Here is a 21510-nt window from a genome sequence, read left to right as displayed (position 1 = left end):
GCTTCAATTGTGCATAATTGCATTTACTGTTTCAATTTTACTGCTTCAATTTTGCTTTCAATAGAGTGAAATTCTGTTTTGAAGTGAAATATGTATCCTCATCTACAAGAAATGAATGATGATGACTGTTAACCGTATTCCTCTTGCTTTGTTTGGTTTGGTTTCAGATTGTACAAACATCACAAAATGAGCTGCAGAAAAAGAAACGGCGTGCCCCAGCTCCGCCAACTCCCGTTGTGCCAAATCAAGTAGAAGAGAAGGAAGAGAAGAGAAAAAGTGACATGGGTGAGATGCCTAGCTTCCAGGAATACATGGGCCTTGTGTGTAGCTGCTTGCTGGGTGATGTTTTTCCATTTTCTCTATGCATGGAAGTTTGGTTGGGGAAGGGGGGGCCTGGGAGAAGAAACCACGAAGGTCCAGCTGAAGACAATCTAATCTGTAAGTCAGTGTTGGAAGTTCAGTTCAGTTCTGTAGTTTTGATATTATAGTTTCAGAAAAATCAATCAACCCGAGCTCTGTTTACAGGATGGAATTATTTGTGTGTACCACTAACTGCTATGTACTGAATTCCTTTGGGAGCATGGCTTTTATTTATTTTAGAAATGCTGACCGTTAAATGTATGCATTCCCTTAGTATGGTGCACTGTGTGGGAATATAAGAAGTGATATTCTGGGATCAGACCAATGGTCTACCAAAATGAGCCTGCTGTCTTCAACAGGGAGCAGTCTGGTTTATTTGGAAATATTCAGCAGATCCAAGCAGGAAAATCCATTACATATTGCTTATTCCCAGATGTAAGAGGTGAGCCTCATTGATGTAGCAAACGTTGATCTGTGGGCTCCACATGTTTCTGCTAAAACAGAGCTTCAACTAGATAAATTTAGAGAAAAGGTGCTCTACCACAAAGCTGGTCACTTAAACCACCTAACCTTCCTGGGATAAATTTAAGAGCAAACTAAAAAGCTTTCTTTTTAAGGATGCATTTGATAATTAGAAAGCTTGACTAGGAGTTTCATTCCAATTCTATAACTTCTCTGAGGTTCATTGTTCTCTCCCTTCCTATTGTTTTTTACCATAATTGTCTTCTCTTCTATCAACAATTTGTATTTCTTTTCCCATCTTTTCCTCTTGTTTTAATATGTTTGTAAAGTTAGTCTTCAATTTGTTCAATTTGTTCATATGCTGAAAGACTGGAGAAACTGGGGCTCTTTTCCCTGGAGAAACGGAGACTTAGAGTACATTCTGGTTCAGCAGGAACTTGTCTAACTTTGTCTTGAATCCCTGGAGGGAGTTTTCCCCTGTGACGTACTCCGGAAGAGCGTTCCAGTTCTCTACCACTCTCTGGTGAAGAAGAACTTCCTTATGTTCGTACGGAATCTATCCCCTTTTAACTTTAGAGTGCCCTCTCGTTCTCCCTACCTTGGAGCGGGTGAACAACCTGTCCTTATCAACTGAGTCTATTCCTTTCAGTACCTTGAATGTTTCGATCATGTCCACTCTCGCATCTTTGGGGAGGTGGGAGGGGGGGTCACTGATCACTGGGAGTTAAAGAGGGATCATGCCTTAATCTTTCCAGTGGTCAGCTGGTCTGTTAGGACACTTTTTTCTGACTTAGTGATTGAAACAGGTCCAGATAAAAATATCCCAATTTTTGCCCTAGATATTTTTTTTTATCTTGTTCTATTATTCCAGAAAAAATGTCCAGATTCTGGACCTGCCCAAAACACGGCTCCTTAACGATTTTGATGAACTGCGGAGCAAAACGTCTCAAATCTGAGTTTTGAAAATTGCGACTTGGACATTTTGCTATGAAAAACATCCATGTACCACTTTGTGCTGCATTGAGACATTTTTTTTTTTCTTCTTTTGAAAATGAGCGCCATTGAATACTAGTTACAGTATTTGTCCTGGAAATGCTGGAATCCTTTAATAATAATAACAGTTTATATACCACAGGACCGTGAAGTTCTATGCGGTTTACAATGATTAAAAATACTACAAATTGAGTAGAACTAACAAAGTTGAAAACTAGTGACTAACAGCTCTAGAGATAAGTTATTGTGGGAAAGATTGTACAAATCAGCTACCTAAGTACTTCAGGAACAGATAACATTTTTAGGTGTCTCCTAAATTCCCCATAAATATTAGTAAGCATAAGTAATTGTTCCAGATCTTTACTGCCCATAATACTGCCTGATATGAGAAAAGATGTTGCTGATGTCTTTTAAATTTACATCCTTTAACCGGTGGAGAAACAAAATTCAAGTGTGAGAAAGAGAAGAGGTCAGTTATATTTTTAGCAGCTAAACCGAATAGTACCTTAAAGCAAGAAACCATCCAAGCTTAAACTTCACACGTGCCTCCATTGGCAACCAATGCAGGAGTTGGTAGAAAGGAGTTACATGATCGAACTTCTTCAACAAAAAAAATCAGCCTGACCACCGCATTTTGCACCAGTTGAAATCGCTGCTTATTCTTCTGGGAAATTGCCAGATAGGCAACATTACAGTAATCAAGTTGGCTCAATGTAAGGGATTGTACCAGAATTCTAGGATCGAAGCTTCTGGAGAGTAAATAAACACTTTCTAATCAAAGAGTCCACTTGGGTCTTTCTTGGTTAGGCCCTGGTCCAGTATTACACCCAAAACCTTCATAGTAGATTGAATAGAGTAACTAAGTTTATTGATGCACAGTGATGTTTTAGTATCAAGCGGGTGTGACGAAGCTACAAAGAATTTTGTTTTTTCTGAATTAAGTTTCAGTCTAAATTCTGTCATCCATTGTTCCTTCAAATTTAGTACTTCTGTTGCCTTAGGAGTAACTTCAGAAGTGATGACACTGATTCTATGTATAACCATCCATCTATGGGTTGTGGCGATATGTACCCACCATGGGGGCAATTTTATAAAGGAGTGCTCCTCCGCTCCGCCACCCATTTCTTTCCTTATGTATCATTTTGGTCACCCTTCTCTGTAGCTTTTCCAGTACAACTGTGTAAATATATATATATATATATTTTTTTTTTTTTTAAGATGCTTATCTCAACGTAAATCCTCTAGGTCTCCTCTGGATTTCCTGCAAGCACACTCAGAGCAGGCTGTGCTTCATACATTTAGAAGGCTTATGCCTGTATGGAAGAAATGTGCAGAGTAGTAATGGCTTCCATTCATGCCCTCATCAAGCATTATAAAGTGAACAAATGGCTGACCATGTAGTTTTCCTAATGATTAAGCCGGCACAGGCCTAGCCTCATTTATTTGTGATTTTTTTTCCCTGTTGGCTCAGCCCAGAAGTAGTTGCATGGGACAGGTGCCAGCAGTTTAATTGCTCATGCAGTCAGGTGCTTGGGATTTTCCCATCTCTGTTTACCTGTCCAGTCCACAATGAATTATAATGTAGTAATTTCAGTCCCCATGAATAAAACTTGCTTTCAGACTCATGGGTTTTTGTTACTCAAGTGAGGTAAGTTAGAACTCAGCATAATGTTTTATCATTTATGAAATGTGGTATTTCAGGCTTGGTGTGGAAAGGGAAAAGGAAAGAAGTGAATATGACTTACAGTTTTATATCTTCTTTTTCTTAAACTCTGAGTTCGACCATATTTATTCTAAGCCCCATACCATGGAATCTGTGAAAGAACAGGTCTATTAAAAATACTTAAGTCTTCATATTTATTAGCATTCAAACAGCAAGGCAAAGAAAGAAAATTACATCTCATTTTTTTGAACGTAAAGATCATCTTCCTTGGTTTATAACACAGAGGAAATTTCAATTAATTATAGCAAACAATAATCAGAAATTATACATCAAATATTATTTTTAAATGAAATACAACTTTGCAGGTAACATAATAGTATTAATGTATGCAAGTATCAAGTAGGTCTCAGTTTGCAGCAGTGTACAAACTTGGCTTTTCATGATAAAATAGAAACTTGTCTCTTGACTTTTAAAATATCACCAGAACTCATGGGCAACTTTGTTTAAACTCATTCCCCATCCCCAGATTTCAGAGTGATCACATGATGGAAATTGTCCTGAAACTAAAACTGTTGTGGATGAGTTTCACTGCTGAAAACCAAGCCCCTATGAGGCCCCTGCGATATTTCAGTTCATTTATTCTGATTTATAACTGCCCATCTTATAGCATTTACCAGCTCCACGGAAAGGCCCCAGCTTAGCTTGTTAAGTGATCTGCGCTGCCGAGAAAGGTATCTGAAAATGTGTAAAATTTCTGTGAAATTGCTTTGTTTAATTGTCCTTGTCCCTGCTCAAGAACATGTAAAAATGATTAGACACTGCACAGTGAACCATCTGCTATCATCATAGAATGCACTGAAAACTTAAAACTGGTTTCAGTGAGAGCTACAAAGTGACTTGGTCTTTAAAGTCTGAGAACAAGCAGGATTTATATTCTCAGAGGTGAGTGACATCATCCACAGAACCCGATACAGACACTGTCACTTTAAATTTTTGAAGCAGTGTCCCCACTGCATGCATGCAGGTGTTTCCCATCTGACCTTCAGTCTCTAGTTTCTGCCAAGCTGAGAAACTGTGTCTTCAGTCTCTTTATCTCAATGCGTCAAACTTTTGCTCTTTTGTGCCTTCCTAGTACATTTTTTCACTTATTTTCTTCATAATTCTTTTTCATGCTGGGAGCATTAATGATTTCCAGGATATCTTTTACGCAAGGTCTCTGGATCATCAATCCCTTTGACTTTGCATCCTCGGAGAAAACAAAGATACTTACCTGTAGCCCATCTCCCCTAATTGGCTTCTTAGCTTTTTTACTGTACTGAGGGTCCCATGTGTCGACATCAGGCGGGAAGGCACCTGACGCTCTCAATGGGGGCACTGCCTCAGAGATTTATGTAAAATCTTTTTATTGAAAAACAGCATTCAGTAAACAAATAGAAATTTACAATGATCCATGACATTTTTTGTTTTACTATACATCAACTGCTATTGCATACATAAACCCTTCCCCTCACCTCCCCAGACCCCACGATAGTTACCATAGCACCCAATACCTGCCAAGAATCCATTGGAACTCTGATAAACAAGAGGAAACCATACTATCAGAGATAACAGTAAGGTATTATCTATAGGACAGTCACATAGACCAATCATCATGGCCAGAACAGTAAGTCAATTATAGATAAAGAAAACCAGTCCCAAAGCTGCGTTAAAAGCTTCCCCAAACACAGACGACATCCCTGTCTAGAGAGCTGACTAGTGTAGGTCCCCTGTGAAAGTATTAGAGTAGATCCTAGACAATCCTGAAATTCCCCATCCACTTTCCTCTTCCCTCCCCTCCCCAATGTATGAAAGAAATCTAAATATTTAGTTATTATGACACGGAAGTGATGGTATGCAGTAAAAGTGAACTACAAACCTAAAGCTAATCACACTGTGACATCAATGGTGTAAAACAGTGTTCCCCAGTTGGTTTAAAACAGGGGTCTCAAAGTCCCTCGCGCAATCCAGTCGGGTTTTCAGGATTTCCCCAATGAATATGCATGAGATCTATGTGCATGCGCTGCTTTCAATGTATATTCATTGGGGAAATCCTGAAAATCCAACTGGATTGCGGCCCTCGAGGAGGGACTTTGAGATCCCTGGTTTAAAAGATGATTACGAAGTCGTGGATGTAAAGATAATACGAAAGGACCCCAGACAGTGTAGAAAATGCTGATGCTGCTTGAAAGTGAGATGCAGGTCTCTGAGTTCTAACAACAATAACTGAAGTAAGCGATTGTGCCAGTGCCAAAAAGATCCTGAGTCCAGTGTTGAAGGATGCATTTCTTTCCCACAATACAAGCCTTTATCAACCAGAATTTCGGACCCTTGCTCTGAATCCCCAAATTAGAAGCCTGTCCCAAAAAAATACCACCTGGATGAAAATGAATAGACATTGTAGAATATGTTCCAGGTATCTCATGATCACCCCTCATATCTAATGAAGAAAATTGGTTCAGCACCATTATTTTTTCCCCTATCTAGTACTTTCTATCTCTAATGGAGTTCCTTTCATATATTATTTGTATTATAATGTAAACCGTTTAGGTCTGTAATATGCTGATACGGTTTAACAAATTCTAATTAAACATAAACATAATATTGAGCAATACGAATGTTTCCCCATAGAGCATGTATGAAGGCGTTAGAACCTCTGTGTGTTGCTGGAAAACTGAATGAAAATTGTTTCACTTTTGTTTGTGCATGAGATTATTATCTATGTATAAACATAGATTGATTGGGATTTATTAACCACCTTTATGAAAAGATTCACTTAAAGCAAATCGCCTAATATGTTGTATTACCACTACTGTTTGTCATTTCTATACACCATTAGACATGCACAGAACTGTACATATACATCTATAAGCGCTCTGAGTGGCTGTTGTGTTTTTATTTTAAAAGTGAAGATGGAAGTGTTCATCAGTGAAAATATCTAACCAACTAATTCATTAATACCTCCACACAGGTAATGGAAGACAAGTGCCACAAAAGCCTCCAAGAGGCAACACTCGTGCTCCGCCTCTGTTAGTGATCCCCCCTCCCCCTCCATACCCTCCTCCTGACGTAGATGATATGGACCCGCTTGTATTTCAGAATGAAGCAGACATTATGGAACCTGCCAAACTGCTACTGAATTGTACGTCTGAAAAAAATAAAATATTGACAGTCATTCCTCTCTACTTTACCAGAACTTTTCCTTTTTGGATTCTGAACTTTTCTCATCCTGTACACAACTTATTTTCCTTTTTTTCTGTACCAGGGTGCAATGCATTATATCCGGCTTTAGTCAGTGATGTGCCTAACCCTGGGAACTAAGCTTTCCTAATGCAGGGAATGACTCGTCCACACATATGGTCATACGATGGTTTAGCATTCTTATTCTACCAGAAAAAGCCAAGACATGACCACATACCAGCCACATAACAGGCCTATCAGCGCATTCCACAGTAGGACCTCTAGCTCACACTAAGCACGTCTTAGTACTCACTACAGTTTAGTAAAATGACCCCATAGAATGCTATAATTTGTTTGTTATTAAGTAATCTATGTGTGAGCTTTTACACCAGTTCTATGGCTGGTAATGGTATAAACTTGCATTTGACCTATTACACTAGTATTCTATAGAGAAAAATAGACCCTCTTAATTTCCTTTATACAGTAGAACAGGGGTGTCAAAGTCCCTCCTCGAGGGCTGCAGTCCAGTCGGGTTTTCAGGATTTCCCCAATGAATATACATGAGATCTATTAGCATACAATAAAAGCAGTGCATGCAAATAGATCTCATGCATATTCATTGGGGAAATCCTGAAAACCCGACTGGATTGCGGCCCTCGAGGAGGGACTTTGACACCCCTGCAGTAGAATAAGCTCCAATTAGGCATCTTATCGGTGCCTAGAAATAAAGCGAAAATGCCCACCTGAAGTGTAGCTAAAAGTATGGGCGTCTTCCGTTGCGTGGTTTATACCCAAGAACAGAGACAAAGATGGTACCTGAATATAGGAATGCATGGGAGAAGCACAGAGGGGAGAGGAGGGGATTATAGAAAGTGGGCAAATGGTTCCGATGGGCTGAATGGATAGACCGTTTGGTCTTTTTCCTCATGTGTTTGTGTACACTGCTGCATTCATCTAGCAGGGCTATAGAAATAAGTCATATTATTTAAAAAAAGGCATTACTATAGATGTGTTTAGGTCGGAGAAGGACAGTGACATCTATACCCTGGCTTTTGAAAACCATGAATGCTGTTTGTACCTAGTTGGTCACCTGCACACACAGCAAGTGCAGAACAACACGGATGCTTTTAATGTTTGTGCTTTTCACCTGCACATTTGCAAAGTGAAACATAAGTCGTTTCCCTTTCTTAGAACCGGGGCAGTGTACATGGGCTAAAACTGAATCCAAAAGTACAGGTGAGGCAAATCCAGCAGCAGGCAAAAAGACGTATCAGTGGAGGAAAGAAAAAGTCAAAGTAGCAGATGCTGTGCAATAACATATATTCAGTATTCAAATAAAAAGACAAATTAAAAATCACAGCAGATTTGTTAATTTGAGTATTTGCTAGTGTACCCCCTTAGGCATTACTATGGGAAAGCAGAAGAGGAAAGTATGTGAATTTCCTTCCAACTCAATACAGACCCACAGGTATGGCAGACCACCATAGCCAAACTGCTTTTGGCCCATATTAGGATCACCCATGCAGATAGGGATCAGCTTGAAGTGGCTATTCCTCTGACAGAAGATCTTGCCTTGAGTTTGCATGAGAGGACAGCCTCTCCCACTCCTGGCATTGCATCTGTGGGCCCAGTGTTCTTGACACTGCAGAAGATGAAACATTGTGGTTTTGTGTTGTAGGGGAACTGCCCAGTCCAGGTTGGAGAATCTGGGTCGTTGAGGTGCTGAGCAAATTGAGCTAGTTGCCATTCAAATGGAGAAATGAAGCATGGTACAGAAACAACAGATAAGAAGAGGTTCTGTTGTTTTTAATGCATGAGACTGTGAGGGAGGTGATAAGCAGACCTCAGATTAGGATTGTGCTACCAGGATGGTAGTTCTTCTACTGGTGGTGTTTATTAAAAAGCCTTTGGGTGGCTCTTGTTTGAGCTTCACAAATCTATGTCCAAATCTTTCTTTGGATTTGCAGCAGGAAATCAGAACTCAGGGCAGAATGCACACAAAAGTCTGCTGTGCATGTAAGAATGCTTGTAGCCAGTGTTATTTGCACAGCAGGTCAGCCTCCATAAAAGGGTTCTTGGGGGCTTTTACCGATTGCTGTAGCAGCCACTGAGAATCCTATGCAAATGCATTACAAGGAACTCATGAGTATTTAAATGAACACTCCTTGTAATGCTCGAAAGGGAACGCCCACCTTTTACAGGCAAAATTTTCCAGCAGGTGTGGCGCTTCTTGTAGCTGTTTGTGCATGTGTTCTGTGCCTGTATGTCCAGCACACACGACATATGCACAACAGCTGTACCCTTGTTAGATATTAAAAAAAAAATTCAAGCCCACATCTGCTTGCTCTCTCTAACAGCTCAGCTGATTTTGGCTTCACTCTCCCCATGCTGGCTCAGCTGATCAGCGGCTCCAGTGAGTAATGCTGGCTCATTTGATTGCGTCTCCGGAGCCTCACATCAGGTGAGCAGAAGGAGAGCAGCAGCTACCAGCAGGAGGCTGCAGGAACTACTGAGCCTGCTCAGAAGAACTATGCCTACCAATTTGCTGTTCTGAACAGGCACCGGGCACAGCTCCTCCCCCCTTTTACTGGGCTACTCTGCACAAATAGCATGCATATGATTTGCATGCTATTTGTGCTGAGCATAGCCCAGCAAAACAAAATAGCTCCAAATGGTATTTTTTACTGGGCTCTATCTAGCAAGGTGAATTAGGAAAAACTGGGCAAGTTGCAAGGACACTATAAGAAGATTCAGAAGAGAAAAGCACAGCTGATTAAAGATAAGATTAGAAAATTTGGACAACTCAGATCTGTAAATCTGAGGCTTTTGAATTTTCCTTGGATTTCTGTATTTGAAAGAGATTTTGCATAAAGCTGAGGTTTAGAAACAAATCTTTTGTTATTTAGAAGAAAGTAATTAACTTTTTTATTTCCGGATTAGTTTGATTACCTGATGCTTATGACTGGATATACTTTGTATTTTCTGTGTGAAGGACTATTGGTGTTTCAAATGTTTTCCTCTTTTATTATTTTTTTTATGATTTTTATAAACCATTTTGAATGACATTTTAGTCAGGAAAACGGTATATAAATATGAGTAAATAAACAAATGATGCAGTGTTCCTCTCTCCCCCTCTCATATCTAAAGCATCTTACACCTTGCTTTTTAAGAGTGAAGCTGTTACTCCTGGTGGAATTCTAAGCAACTGCATAGCACAGAATCTGCGCAGAATTCCCCATCCATGCAGAATTCTGTGTGTGCTATCATTGCGTTGCATCGGCGCATACTTAGAGGCCTTCAGGCGCAGGCCCCAAGCTCTGGCAGAGCTGGGACCTTCCAAAACTTGGACAAACTGTGGTTTTTAAAAAATCTGTCCAGACACCTGGACAGTCCTCTAAAAAGAGGACATGTGTGGGTAAATCTGGACATATGATAACACTAGATGTGGTGTATTTAGATTTTAGCAAAGCCTTTGACAGTGTTCCACACAGACGTCTAATAAATAAACTGAGTGCACTCGGGATGAGCCCCAAAGTGACAGGCTGGGTCAGGCAGGGCCGGATTAAAAAATAGGCCCAGTAGGTACGGGCCTAGGGCCCGAAATGGTCAGGGGGCCCGCCGGTGCAGTGCTTTAGGGCCTCACCCTTGCTAGATTCACCGGCGGCAGCAGCAGCGTCGTCATCATCCCGGGCCCCCTTCCCCCCCGACCCAACCTTCCTATCTCTCCCTCCCTCCCATCGTGAGACTCTATACAGCACCGCAGCACTCTAAGCAGGCTGCTTCACAGCTTTCTCCTGCCGGTGATTCCCTCTGGCGTGTTACTGATGACATCATCAGTGACGCATCAGAGGGAATCACCGGCAGGAGAAAGCCACGAAGCAGCCTGCATAGAGTGCTGCAGTGCTGTTTAGAGTCTTGCGATGGGAGGGAGGGAGAGATAGGAGGGTCGGGGGGAGGGGAGAGTAGCGGTCTGCCCCGGGTGCTCGGCCTGTTGTCATGAACTTCTTCGGCTAGCAACAGTATTTAGAATTCACTGCTGTTGCCGGCTTCAGGCCTTCCTCTCTGCTGGGTCCTGCCTACTTCCTGTTTCCATGAAGGCAGGACCCGACAGAGAAGAAGGCCCGAAACCAGCAACAGCAGCGAATTGTGAATGCTGCTGCTGCCCGAAGAAGTTCATGATTCCAGGCCTTGGGTGACAGAAGAGGGAAAGGGAGCAGAAGGGGAGAGACTTGCTACACCCAACTGGAGGGAGAAAGAGAGGGAGAAGGAAGATGAGGGAGGGAATGAAAGGAGATGCCAGGGCTTGTAGGGACGGGAGGGAGGAAGAGATGCCAGGGCATGGAGGGAAGGAGGAAAGTATGCCAGACCAAGGGAAAAGGAAGGGGGAAAGGAAGGAGATATCAGAGCATGGGGGGTGAGGGAGAGATGGAAGAAAAGGAAAGGAGAGAGATGCCAGAGAATCAGGGAAGGAAAGATACCAGACCATGGGGTGGGAAGGAAAGAAAGGAGAAGAGAGAGATGCCAGAGCATAGGGGACGGGGTGGTGACAGAGAGAGAAAAATGGAGAGGTGGCAGAGCTGAAATCAATCGTATACAAAGGAGAGAAGGGGCACAGGATAGACAGTTTATGGAAGGAGCATGGAAAGAGGGAAGATGCCATATGGAACAGGGAGAGGGCGGACTGGATGGAAGGGGCAGAGAGAGAGAGGGCAGACAGTGGATGGAAGGGGCTGATGCTGCATGAAAGACAGAGAGGACAGATGCTGGCTAGAATGAAGAGAGTGAAGACAAGATGATTAAAGCAGAAATGACAAAAGGTAGAAAATTTTTTTGGTTGCTTTAGAATAAAATAGCATTGTAATATCGATAAAAGTTTTATAAGCAGAAAATAAGGTAATCTTTTTATTAGACTAATTTTAATACATTTTTTACTAACTTTTAGAGACCAATACCCCGTTTCTCAGGTCAGGACAGTATAATGTAACAGCAGTATACTATATTGACCTGAAGAAGGAGGCTATGGCCTCTGAAAGTTAATTGAAAAATAGATTAGTCCAATAAAATGGTATATTCTTATTTTCAATTTTTGTTTTATTTCTATTTGTTAATTTGTAAAGTGGTGATTATCAGTAATTTCAAATTTACATCTGCTATATTTATATTTTGCAGAGTATTAGGGGGCTATGTGTCATTGTTTCTGTGGTGTTTCACTGAATGCAGTTTGGCTTCTTGGCGATTCAGTTTAACCTTTATCAACATATTTCTATTTTTAGTTTGCGATTACTTATTCTATATTGGGTGAGGGTGTATCTGTGTTTTGTGTGTATGAAAGACATAGTTTTCTATTAGCGTTGACTAGCCTTGTTTGACGAAATGCATCGGGCATGGTTCTTGGGAGCACCTTGAATTAACCTGATTTGAATCTCCTTATTTTCTGCCAATCTTCTTTTGTTTCACGTTGGATTCTTTGGTGGACTGCTTGCCTTGTTGTTTCGTTAGAAGTTAATATACATGGAGTAGAATGTACTAGAGGGGTTACAGATTTGGTTGTTTATACATACATATCGGTTACAGTTGGTTGACGTAGAGTGAGACAGTTGAGAGGCATTGTAAACTTGGTTATTAATATAGACTTATATTTCAGATAGTGTTACTGCTTTATAATATTTTTGGCAACACACAACAAATAGATCCAACAAAGTCTGCAGTACAGTAGGCAAGAGCAAAAAACAAGAAAAAACTGCAGATCAAAATGTACAAGATGCAGGCTATGTTTATTTGTACCAAATATTAATGCAGTTACTGATATCACCTTACTACAAACCAAGGGACCCATTTTGAATACTTTTATATACGTATGAAAAGAGTTCAGAGTTAAAGTCCTGGGTAAGTAGGTGGGAAGGGAAGGGAAGGAAGGGGGATTTGTTCAGAGTTGTTTGGGGGTTGCATAGAAGAAAAACTGTGCACTGGTATGCTAATCTTTGTTTTGAATTAAAAAAAAAAAAAAAGAATAAGAAATAGAAGTGAATAAGAACATAAGAACATAAGCAGTGCCTCCGCCGGGTCAGACCATAGGTCCATCCTGCCCAGCAGTCCGCTCCTGCGGCGGCCCAAACAGGTCACGACCTGTCTGAATCACTAGAAGGGGCCCCCTTGCCACCTTGGTTTCCCATTGAGTCCTATCTTCCCATCGAAGTCCTAACCCTCCGGTCTTGCACATGCACGACCTGGTTGGGTTTCTATACTTATTACCTGGTTAGCTTTCTATACCTGTGTTACATCCCAGCACCTCTCTCAGTATCCCACGATCCCTTTATCCCTCAGGAATCCGTCCAATCCCTGTTTGAATCCCTGTACCGTACTCTGCCTGATCACTTCCTCCGGTAGCGCATTCCAGGTGTCCACGACCCTTTGGGTGAAAAAAAACTTCCTTGCATTTGTTTTGAACCTATCTCCCTTCAGTTTCTCCGAATGCCCCCTCATACCTGTTGTCCCCTTCAGCCTGAAGAATCTGTCCCTATCCACCCTCTCTATGCACCTCATGATCCTGAAGGTCTCTATCATATCTCCCCTGAGCCTCCTTTTTTCCAGAGAGAAGAGCCCCAGCCTATCCAACCTCTCGGCGTATGGGCAGTGTTCCAGCCCTCTTACCAGTTTCGTTGCTCTCCTTTGGACTCTCTCAAGTACTGCCATGTCCTTCTTGAGGTACGGCGACCAATATTGAACGCAGTATTCCAGATGTGGACGCACCATCGCTCGATACAATGGCATGATGACTTCCCGTGTCCTGGTTGTTATGCCCCTCTTTATGATGCCCAGCATCCTGTTGGCTTTTTTCGAGGCTGCTGCACACTGCGCAGATGGCTTCAGTGATGCATCCACCAGCACACCCAAGTCTCTCTCTAGACTGCTGTCTCCCAGCAATGCCCCCCCCAATTTGTAGTTGAACAACGGGTTCTTTTTCCCTATATGCATGACCTTGCATTTTTCCACGTTAAAGCGCATTTGCCATTTGTTTGCCCAGTCTTCCAGCTTGAAGAAAATAGATAAATGGGGGTGGGTTATGGGTGGGGCAAGGTAGGGCCAGGGGGGCCCCAATATACTTGTGTGCCTAGGGGCCCTAGAAGAATCAATCCTGCCATGGGGTCAGGAACTGGTTAAGTGGAAGACGACAGAGGGTCAATGGAGATCACTCAGAGGAAAGGGATGTTACCAGTGGTGTGCCTCAAGATTCTGTTCTTGGGCCTGTTCTTTTTAACATTTCTATAAGCAATATTGCTGAAGGACTGTCAGGTAAGATTTGCCTCGTTGTGAATGATTAAAAAATCTGTAATAGAGTAGACACCCCGGATGGTGTGAATATCATGAAGAAAGAAGTAGCAAAGCTTGAAGAATGGTCTGAAATTTGGCAGGTAAAATTTCTTGCTAAGTTATGCAAGGCCATGTATTTGGGCTGCAAAAACCCAAAGGAACGGTACAGTTTAGGGGGTGAAGAACTTATGTGCACAACAGAAGAACGGGACTTGGGTGTGATTGGATGTGATGACCTTAAGGTGGCCAAACAGGTTGAAAAAATGACAGTGAAAGCTAGAAGGATTCTAGGGTGCAAAGGAAGAGGTATAGCCAGTAAGAAAAAGGAGATATTGATGCCCCTGTATAAGGCTCTTGTGAGACCTCATTTAGAATACTGTGTATAATCCTGGAAACCACACTTTCAAAAGTATAGAGTCGGTCCAGTGAAAGGCTGCTAAAATGGTACATGGTCTTTATCATAAGGCGTATGGGGACAGACTTAAAGATCTCAATATGTATACTTTGGAGGAAAGGTAGGAGAGGGGAAATATGATAAGAGACGTTTAAATTCAAAATGTAACCAAAAATGTTATTAGCCAGATGGTGGGAATACCATATGAAAAACCATTTATAATCAGTGGAGAAAAAGCCTCAGCTATCAACGTTTAAATACCTATGTGGCGAAAATGCACATGAGTTGAGTCTCTTTCATTTGAAAGGAAGCTGTGGAATAGGATGAAGTTAAGAGTTGATAGGCTCAGAAGTAATCTAAGGAAATACTTTTAGTAATCTAAGGAAATACTTTTTTACAGAAAGGGTAGTGGTGGAGACAAAGACTGTGTCTGAATTCAAGAAAGCCTGGGATAGACACGTGGGATCTTTCAGAGGGAGGAAGAGATAACAGTTATTGTGGATGGGCAGACTAGATGGGCCATTTGGCCTTTATCTGCCATGTTTCTGTGTTTCTATTAACTTCACTGACCCCACTTCTCACTCTCTTCTACACGTGAGACTTCCTTTTATTTGTAGATTTAACTCATCTTCAATTTGTGACTTCCCATTAACCACAGGCTTGGATCATTTCCTTGCTCTGCTTCCCTTGGCTCCAGTTTTCTGGTACTGGTTCCTCATCCCCTTTTGCACTGCAGCACTTACCCTGGCACTCACAGATTCCAGACTAATGACAGCCATTCTGCCTGCAGAGTCCACATCAGATTCTTTGCCACATGCTCACCCCGAGCTTTGGGAACCCAGCAAGGATCATAGTTTGAAACTTCAAAGATTGCATTCTGATTGAGAGAATAATTTCTAGCAGCCCAGGACATAGGAGCATGCACTCATACTAAGCCACTGTGTTCTGGGCTTCCTACAGGATATGCTCCAGTGGTCAAGGAACAATCCTCCAGCTTAAGGAGCTGAGTTGAAACTTGGGAGATGGTAGAGTTTTACCAAGAGCAAAGAGGGGATCAAGGATTCAGCAGTTAAGCAAGAAGAAAGCCAAGGAGTCAAACTAACTAAACTAAACCTTAGGTTTGTATACCGTGCCATCTCCACAAGCGTAGAGCTCGGCACGGTTTACAGGGTTAGGTTAAAAAAGAGCTACAATGAAGGGTTATAGGAAAGGAGCTAGGAAGATAAAGAGGGACAGGGTACCAAAGAGTGGGAGGTGTTATATTTTTGAAAAGAGACAAGTTTTCAGTTGTTTGCGGAAGGATTGGAGGGAGCTTGAAATTCTGAGCGGGGATGTGAGGTTGTTCCAGAGTTCTGTGGTTCTAAAGGGGAGGGATGTTCCTAGTTTTCCTACGCGGGATATACACACAGGTCCATATGCTCAAAACTTACTGTTTCTTTAACGATCAACACTAAACCAGTTTTAACTTGTTTAACGTCAAAGTATCAATGCCCAAAATGGCTAATTGCGGTCTTTTCCATGGCCTCTGATAATCATATGTAAATAGATTACAATAAGCTCATTAAAATTAAAATGAGCACTGCTCAGATGATGCACAGAATGAAGCGCCGGTTTTTAACACTCTGAAATCTCAGACTGATCTGGAGGTGCCGTAATGTTAAAAAAAAGCACCCTGAACAGCAGCTTTTTTATTATTAATGGCCAGGATGTTGTCCCCTCCTTTGGGAGGGGCCTTTGGCATCTGAACCAATCAGAGTCATGGAAGAACATTCAAATAATGAGGATATAATATGATGTCAGCATAATACTAATGAAACACCTAATATTCAGGCATTAGAACATTCAAATAACATAGATATGATGCTAATGCTTTTCTGCAGTACAGTTTAAAATATAGCCCAGAGGCCAAGAGCAGATATATAAATGGGGACAAGAAGGGCAGTGCAGAGTTAGCTGGGATAAATAAATGGGTGGCAAAAATTAAGGCAAATTCTCTGTACAGTTAAATGAGATACAAGGGACTGATCTAAGTCACAGTGTGTGTAGCAAGCTGGTCCAGGTGTAGAATGAGTGTTATAATCAGTCACCCTATGTATTAAAGCAGGGTTGTCCAACGTCGGTCCTCGAGGGTCGAAATCCTGAAAACCCGACCATGCAAGGGCAAAGGTTGAACACCCCTGTATTAAAGGCTTGGGAGAAGAGCCAGGTGAAGCAGAGGGGGGCTCAAGTTAGACATAGCTCCTCTGGGAATAAGTTCCCTGGGAATAAGATACCCTGGTGGGTATCGCATCACACAATTTCTTTTGATGAGGGTACAGATAGTGATGCTCCTTGAGAGGACCTTAGAGATCTCAAAGATGTGTAAAGGGCTAACTTCCCCCTCCCACACATACACACACCTTTTTACAAAACTGCGCAAGAGGTTTTTAGCGCCAGCTGACATGCTTAATGCTCTGCGCTGCTCCAACGCTCATAGGAATTCTATGACCGTCTGAGCAGCGTAGAGCATTCAGTGTGCCGACCGCCACAAAAAAACCTCTTGCACAGTTTTGTAAAAGGGGGAGCTATTCTTTAAATACTCTGGCCCATTTTCTCTGAGGATCTTGAAAAACAGAGGGTTTTTAATTTAGTCCTGTAAGATACTGGTAGCTAGTGTAGTTTTTGCAGGAAGGGTGTGATGTGTTCACGTTGCTTGCAGCCTTCTATAAGTCATGCTGCAACATTCTGAATTATTTGGAGCTGACGCAAACTCTTTTTGGATTGACCAAATATTGATTAGCCAAGAAGCTGTTATCTACACAGTCTTCGAGAGACATGAGTGTATTGAGTTTTTAGAATACCCATAATGAGTATTCATGAGACAGATTTGCATACAACAAAGGTAGTACACAGAAATTCATTTCATGCATATTCTTTGTGGATACCTGAAACTCCAGCTGGCTAGGTGTGTCCTAAAGGCTAGGTTGAGAACCACTGCTGTACAGGACTGTCGGGAACCAGTATGACGAATTGTGCACCCATTCTGAAAGTAAAGATTGCTGTCATTTGCAATATTTATTTATTTATAAAATGTCTAGCCTGCATTATATAAAAATCTACGCAGGTTACAATATATAATCAAAGCATCAAATAGTCAAGAACAATGACATGATCAGCAAAGAAATAAAACAGCATTAAAAAATACAGTAGGTACTGAAGCAGGAATTGGGTATCAGTAATCAGTCATGAATTAGTACTGAATGTGTGAGCTATTCTCATCTGGTTAGGTTTCCCCCCATTTTCATTTTCTGCTTGCAGTGTGTGGCTGGTTTCACTTGTTACTTCCCTTCTACTCATCGCATGAGCCTCTGTGCATCTTGTTCATGGCTTCTACTTACCAGAATTTTGCTGTGAGTTTGCACTGAATGGAGGAATCTCTTTGCTACCATTATGTTATGATGCTGCCTTTTTCCCATCCATACTTTGCACTTAAATTGATTTTTCTCCACTCAACAGTTTATTGCTGTGCATCATTCCCATCACACACCAGGTGCTCCTGAGCAATCGTGCCTTAGACTGTCATGTCTCAGTTCCATCCCTTGCTGTCTTCTGCTACCCAGAATGTGTTTTCACTTGTCTTCTACTCCCAGTGGTGGAGCCCATTGCATCTGCTGAGAACATCCAAACCTTCTTTTATTCTTGTTATTTTATGAACCAGCAGATCACAAGGGGTTTGGTCAGCTGTATTCATATCAAACTACCAGGATCATACTGCAAAACCTCACCAAAAATGTGTTTGTTTTTTTTCTTTGTTCTCTCTCTTTTTTATTTCTAAACTGTTTTCTCTTCTCTGCCTCTCTGAACAGATAGCTAACAATAAGTACTCTTTTCAATATTCTGTTGATTTGATATTTTTAATCATGCATATGCTCTTTTCTGGTAATTTCCATTGCTGTAGTTATTTGCTAGTTTTTCTTTGACACTTCATGTTTTTTTTTGTATTTTACTGATGCTTTATCAAAAATATCAGTTGAATAAAATATCTACCCAGCATCTGAAGCAAAATATGAAAATGCAAGATTCATTGTATAACTCAACAAAAATCAACTTAGGAGAATAAAATTTACAAGAATGAAAAAGCTGACAAACATTTTAAAAAGCAATGAAAAATTGTGTGAACACAGATTCATAACTGTTTTTAATTTTTGAAATGGATCAATGTACCTTCAGTATTATGCAATTTTGCTAGGAGAAAGTTCAAACTATTGTTTGCTAGAGAAAAACTGTGTTCAAACAACATGTCTTGAATGATATTGGGAGATAATATGACTTAGGTTAAAATACTAGTCTTACAGCAATTTATAAGGTTGTGGGAACACACAGTTTACTTAAGTGCCGATTTACTAAAGCGTGGTAGGTTTTGCCTTAGCGCTTGATAAAACCTGCTTAGCATATTTCATGAAATATTTATTTGTTTATTTAAAACATTTATAAACCGCACCAGCTGTACATCCATACGTGGGGCTTTCAATAAGTTATCTACCTACCTCAGTAGGAAAGAAAAGAGTTTTCAAAACATTTTTTGTTTTATTTTTCAATATAGTCCTCTGATAGCTCCTTACACTTCATCCACTTTTCCTGCAATGACTTTAACCCCTTTGAAAATAATTCTTTTTGACCTTCAGCTTCCTTGACGTCTTCATCATTTGAAAACTGCTGTCCATAGAGAGATTTCTTCAAAACTCAGTACAGCAAGTAATATGAGGGAGCCAGGTCAGGACTGTAGGGCGGATGGTTCAGCTGCTGAAAACCACATTCTCGAATGACAGCCTGTGACTGTTGGAACATATGTACTGGTGCATTGTCGAGAAGAAGCAGCACTCCTGATGTGTCTTTTCTCCTTGATTAACTCCCGTAAAGAAATCATTGTATTGGCATAACTTTTCCCGGTTATGGTTATCTTGTGTAGCATGAACTCCAGAAGCAAAAGTCCTTTATCCCAGAAGACAGTTACCATGACTTTGCCTGTAGATTTTTCTGTCTTTAACTATTTTGGTGTGGGGGATGACTTGTGCTTCCACTATATTGCCTCCATTTTGGACTCAGGATCCCTGTGATAGAACCAGTTACCAAATGATGAAAAAAAATCACTTTGTCTTCTTGGAGCATCTCCAGGTTCTCATGACAACACTGGAGCCTTGTGGCCTTCTGACATGGTGTCAGCATTCTTGGAATCCATCTTGCACTGACCTTGGACATGCCCAACTTTTCATGAATTATTTTCCAAACTATACCTTCAGCCCATTTCTTCAGCTATTTGGGAAACCTTAATTCCTATGCCTGACAAAATTAAATCCTTGTCTTTCTTGCACATTTCTGTGAAAGTTGCTTCTACAGGCCTTGCAGTGTGAGAGTCATCTTCAATGGACTCTCTACCCCATTTAAACTTGCTCCCAAATTTTATTTGTAGTCATGCATTTCATTTGGATTTTTCCCTTGTTTTGCAAAACATTTTAGCACTGAACAGTTTTCCAAATCTAGCAGTTTCTTACTTGATTCACACAAGGACTCGACATACTGTCTCTTGAAATATTAGACTCAAATTGAGCTGCAACTGTGCAAGAGTAACCTTGAGACATGTCACAACATGTACAGACTTGTTTCAACACACTTGCTACTTTCTTTCATACTCAGGTAGATAAATTTAATGCCCCACATAGAATCAAAAAGCATAATTCATGAGAATCTCGTAGAGGGTAAGATCCAGAAGGCCGTGAGCATGCGCAGATGCTCAAGGCCCAGCAGCAGACTGGCGGCAGGCACTTTCTATCACTGGCGGCACACGGGTAAGGACTGGGCCAGACAGTGGGGGGGGGGGAGGCGATCGCAAAGGGAGGGAGCAGCACCGGTGGCTTCAGGGAGAGCAATACTGCTGGTTCCCGTGGTCGGGTCAGGTGGGGGCTCGCAAATCAAGTCAATGCTGAGGTTTTACTGTAAATATAAATTCAATAAAAATAAAAACAGGACAACTAAGCAAGATTGTGCAAATAAGAAATTTTTGAGTTGCTTTCTAAACTGTAAAACTGAGCTTATACTTCTTATCTCATGAGAAAGAGTTCCAAAGATTAGCCCCTTTAATCTGAACCATTCTAGAGCAATATTCTGTATGTCAAGTCTAATATGTTGAAAACTAGGAACATCCAATAACAGTTTATCAATAGACCTCGGACTGTGACTCAGACAACATATTCTTACTAAGGCTAAAGTTGCCTCATTATTTACTGCCTTATGAATTAAAAGTAATACTTTGAACCGAATACCAGAACATATCGGGAGCCAAAGAAGTTCCTTAAATATTGGAGAAATATGATATTAACAAGGAAATCCAGCAAGTAATCTATATGCTGCAGAATTCTGAGCAAGTTGCAGGCCTGTATTAGTTGACCGGGCAGCTCTAGTAGCACAGAATTGGACATACCAAAGCTGAAAATTGTCAGCTGATAGTATGGCAGAAGGATTTCCCAAAATCTGATATTTCCTAGTTAGAGACAAATTCAGAATTAAAAAAAGCTCTGGAATAGAAATGTCCTGAAATCTGATGAGAACATTTTTTTTCGTTATATGCTGTTTTCATTTGACTCTGCATCAGCTGAAGTACAGGGAGCTACTAATTCTGCACCCATACAAAGCTTAACAGTATTTCTCTGTCATCATTCCCTTTTCTCCTCCTCACTTGCACAAATACACAAGATCTGTTGACAACAAATAATGTAACATCATCTAAATTGGTATCAAAACTTAAGGGAAGATTTCTTTACACTTTACAAATGTATGGCATGTGTCCGGTGGGAGGACATTTTTTTTTTCCAGAATAGATGGCCATAAAGGACAGTGGAGAATGGTCATTAAAGCCAGCCAACTTCAGATTACATGAGCAAAAGTGGAGACAAATACACTACTTTTATAGGGTGAAAATGCGTGTTGCTTGTCAAGAATGTTCCTCCAAAACTGTAGTTATGCAAGAAACAATATATTGTCAACATCTTAAAAAAAATTTTTTTTCAGTGACTGAATGAGCACGAATGAAAATACTAGCATGCCTTCAAATGCCATGACCTTGGGCATGTACAGG

At 41.0% G+C, this 21510-nt stretch overlaps 1 protein-coding gene across 9 annotated transcripts in view; it reads left to right on the top strand.

The window, feature by feature from the left end:
- Nucleotides 1-21510, top strand: part of COBL (cordon-bleu WH2 repeat protein) — a 398758-nt gene that overhangs the window by 319682 nt on the left and 57566 nt on the right. For 8 of the 9 annotated variants that reach the window (XM_033930509.1, XM_033930508.1, XM_033930507.1 and 5 more), the window contains 2 exons: nucleotides 168-285; nucleotides 6486-6656. In XM_033930509.1, coding sequence (XP_033786400.1) covers nucleotides 168-285; nucleotides 6486-6656 — 289 coding nt within the window. The remainder of the gene's footprint in view (nucleotides 1-167; nucleotides 286-6485; nucleotides 6657-21510) is intronic. The other variant, XM_033930512.1, reaches the window with a different exon arrangement.

The sequence above is a fragment of the Geotrypetes seraphini genome, chromosome 2, assembly GCF_902459505.1.
Source record: "Geotrypetes seraphini chromosome 2, aGeoSer1.1, whole genome shotgun sequence".
NCBI lineage: Eukaryota > Metazoa > Chordata > Amphibia > Gymnophiona > Dermophiidae > Geotrypetes > Geotrypetes seraphini.
Note: the sequence above shows the minus strand (reverse complement) of the source record. Positions and strands in the feature narration are given on the sequence as shown.